At 34.6% G+C, this 7,041-nt stretch overlaps 1 protein-coding gene across 1 annotated transcript; it reads right to left on the bottom strand.

Moving 5' to 3' along the window:
• Nucleotides 1-3,828: 3,828 nt before the first annotated feature.
• LOC108846275 (aquaporin TIP1-3-like) lies at nucleotides 3,829-4,777 on the bottom strand. Its single transcript, XM_018619497.2, has one exon. The coding sequence runs from the start codon at nucleotides 4,769-4,771 to the stop codon at nucleotides 4,013-4,015; it is 759 nt and encodes a 252-aa protein (XP_018474999.1). The 5' UTR covers nucleotides 4,772-4,777; the 3' UTR covers nucleotides 3,829-4,012.
• Nucleotides 4,778-7,041: the final 2,264 nt, after the last annotated feature.

Raw genomic sequence — 7,041 nt, 5'->3', positions numbered from 1 at the left:
CCTCTTGCAAATCGACTAGGATTCATCTGAAAACAATAGTAGAATGTAAAGTGATGATCAAATTGATGAAACAAATGATTGAATGAAAAGTAAATCAAATAACCGAACTGGACTAAACACCTACATAGTATTAACACTTTTGGATTTGTTTGTTACCTTTGTTGATTATACCGTTGTATGTTGCGTGTGACTTGGGTATCATTATCTTCTCTCTGGCTGAAGAGGAAGCAAAAAGTGAGAACCTAATTTCCCGTAAGTATAAATATTCATATTTATAAAGAACCAAAGGAGAAAATCTAATTTGTTATAAGAATCATAACAAATTTATGTTGGAGTAATCTTAATTTAAATGTTAATAAGTTAAAAAGTGGGAAAAAGCGAGATTTGCACGAAGTTATGTATATAAATAATTTGTGTATTTAGTTTAAACTTAAAAAAAATTGACATTAACACTCAAAAAGGTTAAAATATAAATTATAGTTTTCGATAACATATTAAATTTAGATAGGGTTGGAAATAAATTTATTAAGCATTCAGATTTTCAGTTCAGTTTAATTGTTTAAATCATTGTTTATTAAGCATTCACATTTTCTTGTTCAATTTATCTATAAGTAAAAGGTTATGGTAGTATAGTTTGGATAAGTAGTTTCAATAACGTTGTAACTTTTAATTTTTTATTAACATATTCACATGCAATTTCATTTTTTTTTGTAAATGGGTTTCACATGCAATTTTAATAATTAGATACAATATATATACATTTTTAAATAAAAAACACACATGTTTCAGAGAGACATATCAAGATGTTGTAAATGTAGTGATAAAAGTTATCACATATTCTGTAACGTTTGTTACCTGAACTCTTAATTTATATGCCAAAGAATCTTGTCTTATTATCATTGAATGCTTTTAGCAAATTTTGCAAGAAAAGAATTATATGTAGTTAAAAAAGTAGCAAATTGGTAACGAAAATTTGCAGCCAAAAAATTTATCGCTATTTGCAATGAATTTACAATAAATTGTCAATATGCATTCATCATTGCAAAAGTATTGTAAAATTTGTTACCAAATCGCAACAAAGGTTAACACTGCAAAAAATATGTTGCAATACCACTATTTTCTTGTAGTGTCCAAAGAGATTTCTCAAACAATGGAATATTTGAAGAAAGAGTTTGAGATGAAATATCTTGGCAAAACAAATTTTTAGTTGGGACTACAAATTGATTTAGTGCATCAAACGACATACACAGAGAAGGTGCTTAAAAGATCTTCAATGGATCAAGCATATTCTTTGAGTAGTCCAATGGCTGTAAGATCATTTGATGTGAATAAAGATTCCTTCCGTCCTCGAGAAGAAAATGAGGAAGTTCTTGGTCCTGAAGTACCATATTTAAGTGCAATAGGGGCGCTAATGTATCTTGCTAGCCATACAAGATTAAACATATCATTTGCAGTAAATTTGTTGGCAAGATTTAGCTCATGCCCTACTCGTAGACACTGGAATGGGATTAAACATATACTTCGTTAACTTCAAGGTACAAAATCTATGGGTTTATTCTTTCATAACCCATCAAAGGAAGATTTGATTGGTTTTGTTGATGCAGGATACTTGTCTGATCTTCAAAGTGCTAAAACGCAAACAAGATATGTTTTCACATATGGTGGTACAGCTATTTCTTGGGGTCCTATGAAGCAAACCATCACAGCCAGATCATCTAACCACTCAAAGATTTTGGCTATATGAAGCCAGTCGTGAGTGTGTATGGTTACGATCTATTGTTCAGCATATACGAGAAGATTGTGGTATATCTACAGGGAAAGAAGCTCCAACGGTGCTATACAAAGATAATGCTGCATACATAGCACAACTCAAGGATGGAAATATCATCAAAGGAAACCGAGTAAAGAAAATTTTACCAAAGTTCTTTTTCACCCTTGTTCTACAGAAGAATGGTTTGATGTTCGGATACTACAAGTTCGTTCAAGTAAAAAATCTGGCTGACATGTTTACAAAGGCACTTCCTACTGCTACATTTAAGAATTTAGTTCATCTTATTGGGTTGCGTCATCTGAAGGATCTTGAGTGATGTCCTTATGAGGGGGAGTAATATGTGTTTCACTCTTTTCCTTAAATATGGTTTTTCTCACTAGGTTTTCGTAGTAAGGTTTTTAATGAGGCAACATCTTAAACATATTACAAAACATTTTATCATAATGGACATCCAAGGAGGAGTGTTATGAATAATTACTTATGTAGATGACCATTATGATGTTTATCCTCTAGAATATTTTAGGTATTTCTAGATCTTTAGATAAGATCATATCTTTCAATTGTACCCCTATATAAGTGGTTCATTACTTATGCAATGTACACATAAATACATTCTCCTCACAACATATTCAAGAATATTCTTTCACTTTTTCGCAAGATTATTTCTTAGCGATCAAGTAACTCATACCCATATTAATAGACATATAGTCTCTTTATTCCATACACAGAAAAAGCAAACACTAAAGTTTCCAACAAATAATCTCTCTTACTCTTCTAATTAAAGTCTCGGGTATCACTCAAGAGTATTCGTAGTAGTTACAGTTCGTTAGATTCTGTCTCGGGTGTTGCAAAACAGTCTCGTCACGGTTGTATCATGGGATTCAAAGATCGCATTCAAAATGTTACATAATACGTGCGATTTATTGAGTTAAAGAGTCAAGATCAATCTTGACTCCGTGAATTCGTCTATTTTCTTAACGATTTCTTAAATGTTTCTTATCTTCATCTTATGGTTTATATTGATTTCTATTTCGTGATTTTCAATCAGGATTTTCGCGGTTTTACATACCCCACGAACTACGAACTGTTCAGACTTCCTGAAGGGAGGGATCCCAAACTATCCAAATCCGACCTCCTTCTTCTCTGACGTAATCTGTCTCAAATCTCCAACCTGGTACCACTGATTGGATGATGTTACTAGAAAAAGGTTCTTTCACCCGAGTTTCAATAATAGCTCCTATAGATGGACGAGTTGAATTTATCCATCTTTTTATTATCCGTCACACAATGCGAGCGATTTATATATTGAGTTCACGAATATTCCATGAAAATATCTTTATATCTTTTTTTAATTATACATGGGTATCCTAGGCCCACAGAAATCGTCCAGACTAGTCATATGTTGCCATGTGTTGGTCTCCCGTCTCTGGAGATACCGAAATGTTAACTCTCCGGTGGCTGGACTCGAACACTGAGGGCTTGACGGTATTGGATTTTTGCCCTCAAGTTAATCACCACCAAATTACGAGCCCGGGTTAGTATCTTCATATCTACATGCAAAAATGTGGTAACAGAAGCGGAATGCAGGATTACCTTCTCCTTTCCAAGGGCGAACCTTGAGAGATAGGAATTTTCCCGAAGAGTCTGTAGCCTTCGTAAGTTGCCATGGTTCTCTTTGCCTCATAGCTCTTCTTGCTTTCTTTGAGTACTTTGTTAACCATGGTGGCTCCTTATTGACTTGCGCATCATCTGAGGTCTGAATATCATCTCCGTTGCTTTCAATTTCTGAGTCTGATATCGCTTTTGCTGGACCTGAGGATTCATCAGTAAATATATGTGCCCAAAGATTGTGCGTATGTTATTTGTTTAGACATCTCGATCTCTTGGCCTATTTACAATTTTTAATTGTTATACATGCATCATTATGGTTGTATCTAAATTTGCGGCATTCTATTTTTTTTTCTTGGGCACATATAATTTAGTTTTTAGTTTTATTATATGTGCAGGCTACGTAAACCCTGCACATCATTTTCATCTTATGAAAAATTAATGGGAAGTTTTCCAAGATTTATATGTTAATTATTCAAAACACAAAAAGCAGTAAAAGTAGCATCTTAGCACATGAAACATTAGAGAGAATGAAAAAAATCAACCTCTCTCAAAGTACCCTCGGGTACTATAGTAGGATATACAATAGCAGTTTTCTTGTTCTCCAAACAAGAAACAAGAAAAAGCCCTAACTTAGAAGTCATTAGAAAGAAGTGGTTCATTTCCACTGCTAGCCATAAAGATAGTGTCATAAACAATAGCTGCGATTGCTGCACCAATAAATGGACCGAACCAATAGACCCAATGGTTCGTCCAAGTCCAGCTAACCACAGCTGGACCAAATGAAACCGCCGGGTTCATCGACGCACCGTCGAAAGCACCACCAACGAGAATATTAGCTCCAACGATCAACCCAATTGCCAATGGAGCAATGATTCCTATATCACCTTTCTTGGGATCTACGGCAGTAGCGTAAACGGTGTACACTAACCCAAACGTCATCACAATCTCGAAAACCACTGCGTTCCACGGCTCAACTCCATGGGAAAGAGAAAACGCTGTTGTTTCCATCCCACCAGTGCTTACCTTGAGCAACAAGCAAGCTACGACTGCTCCAAGTAATTGAGCGATCCAGTAAAGTATAGCTCTTAACAACGTTATGTTTCCACCCACGAAAGCTCCGAATGTAACCGCAGGGTTTACATGGCCGCCTGAAACGTTTGCACCGACTGAAACCGCCACGAACAATGCAAATGCATGAGACAAAGACGCGGCCACTAAACCGGAAGGTGTAGCTGGACCATCTCCTGTTAGCTTTCCGTAAGCCATACCGGAACCTTGACCCGCAAAAACGAATATAACCATGGAGAAAAACTCCGCCAAAGCCGCTCTGATCGCATCTGGATGGCTAGCTTCTCCTGGCGTTCCAATCGCGATTCTGTTGATAGCCATTGTTACAAAAAAGTGCTTTGCTTTTCTTTTCATTTTCTCATTCAGTTTATATAGTTAAAACGTGAGTGCCAAGTGTGTGTTGGAGAATCATTCAAGAGACTGAGACTAGTGTTTTACGGTGAGCCAAATAAATTATATATACTTCCTTCGTTCCAAAAAAAAAATCATCTTTTAGAAAAAAGTTGTTTAAAAAATATATTTTTTTACATTTTCAATAAACTATTTAATAATAAATTGTAAATTTGAAAAAAAAATGTTTATTAAAATTTTATCAGTCAAAAGTTACAAAAAATAATTAATTATAATAAACAACGCATGACCAAACCAAATAGTTTAACATCCAGCTCAAAACGATTTCCATTGTGAATATTCAAACAACCCTTTCGCAACATAACAAAAAGTTTTTTCGGCCACAAGATCAAAACTCGTCCTTCACGCAACACTAAACGCAACACTAAAGCTTCTCTAAACACGTTCTCATAATGTTAATTTACATTTACTCGAAAGAAAAAAAATCAGTTTTAGTATCTCGAGACTTCGCAAACACCTAAGAATTTTTTCGATGTAAACCTCCTTCCTTGATAAAAGTTCCATTTCGGAAAATCGTATAATCACACAGACTAGCATTTTTCGAAAGTACACCCTTCGTTAAGGTTCGAACCCAAATGATAAGACTTGAATCTTATCGTCTTAAACAGACTTAGCCATCTCCCCCCCCCCCCCCCCCCCGCCCCCTTAGAGAGGCTCTCAAACACTCAAACATCACGAAGATAATAGCTTGTTATAAAATAAATCTAGAATTTTGGTCAATATCTTCTGTGAGAGGTGATTAGTTCTGCGATCTAAGTAAGTCATTTAAATCGAGAACTTATTGCAGACTTCAATATCGAGGACATAATCAAGTCGAAATTGCAAAGGGTGCTTTAAGTCAAAACAGTCATTGCAGGCCCTAAACCGAAAGTAAGCCTAGGACTTCCCGTAAACCCAGCACACTGATTTCAATCATCTCTAGGCATAGTACCAAAAGCAACGGGAAGAAATGGAATTTGTAAGTGTTGCTGACTTACGGTCTTTCTTCAAGAGAATGCCCAGTGCCGGTCCGGACTTGTCGGGCACCTAAAGCGGATCCAAAAAATGTTGCCCTTTTATTATAACTACATTTATTATATTTTTATGTATATGATTAAGATAATGCTCAATATTGTTAAAACTAGATATATTTTCAAAAAAACATTAAAAATTATAGTTAATTCATATTGTCTTTTTCCAGTTTTGAATAAAAGCTTTCAAATCTGTTTTTCCTTACTGGGTTAATTTTTAATACTATTTTAGCAGAATTTTTTACAAATTCAAAAAGTACAAAAATCTAATTTATAGATAAAGAATACATATGATAAAATATGCTAACATCAACTTCGCAAATTTTATTGTTTTCACATAATAATATTCAAAAACTTGTCTTTTCGTTAGTACTCGGACGTCGTTTATGAGGCTATGCAAAAAAGGCCTTCTTACACTCTCTTCTTATAAAATGCCAAGTACCATGATCAGCTGAACGGCTGAAATGATATGACAATTCACACTTTTTGTCTCAACGTGTAGCTGCACTACGCATTAACCAAGAAAGGCCCACAGACAGCCTATAAGTCTAATCTCAAAGACGAAGAAAGGTCCAACATAAAATACCATAAGTAGCATTATGCTCAAAAATGTTAACACGATACATAACCACGATGTCTTCTTGCTATCTTTGTATCCGCATGTAGTCTATGGACTATGGTGGAAGCGTGTGGACTTCTTTGGTGGGTGTTTCCTGCTCTGAGTTTTCTCTGGTGGCGACACCGACACATGGTGGTGTGTTGGTCCGAGTCTCGTTGCTAGTGGCATGCTCGCCTCAAAGTTTTGGGTTATCGTCAGCGTTGCGTTTCACTACTGCTGGAGTTCTCTCCTTTTGCTTCTTTTAGCGTTTATCTAGCGAACGACAGAGTGGTAAAGTTGGTTCGGATGGTAAATAAATCAAAATAATATTTTATCTTTATATTGTTTATAATTAATATTTAAATTAAATGTACGTCGATGTATAGTATATTTTTTTAATATGAATATTTATTAAATAAATTTTTTCTATTCGAAGATTTTATGATCATTTGTATTTTTATATAAAAATTGAAACATTGAGAAGAAAATTTTCAATATGTAATTTTTTAACATTTTTATTTATATCATTTACAAATTCAATGAAATTTTTGAAACTATAATATTAAATTCTT

Source organism: Raphanus sativus, chromosome 3 (assembly GCF_000801105.2).
Source record: "Raphanus sativus cultivar WK10039 chromosome 3, ASM80110v3, whole genome shotgun sequence".
Lineage (NCBI taxonomy): Eukaryota > Viridiplantae > Streptophyta > Magnoliopsida > Brassicales > Brassicaceae > Raphanus > Raphanus sativus.
This window is presented reverse-complemented; position numbering and strand designations above follow the sequence as displayed.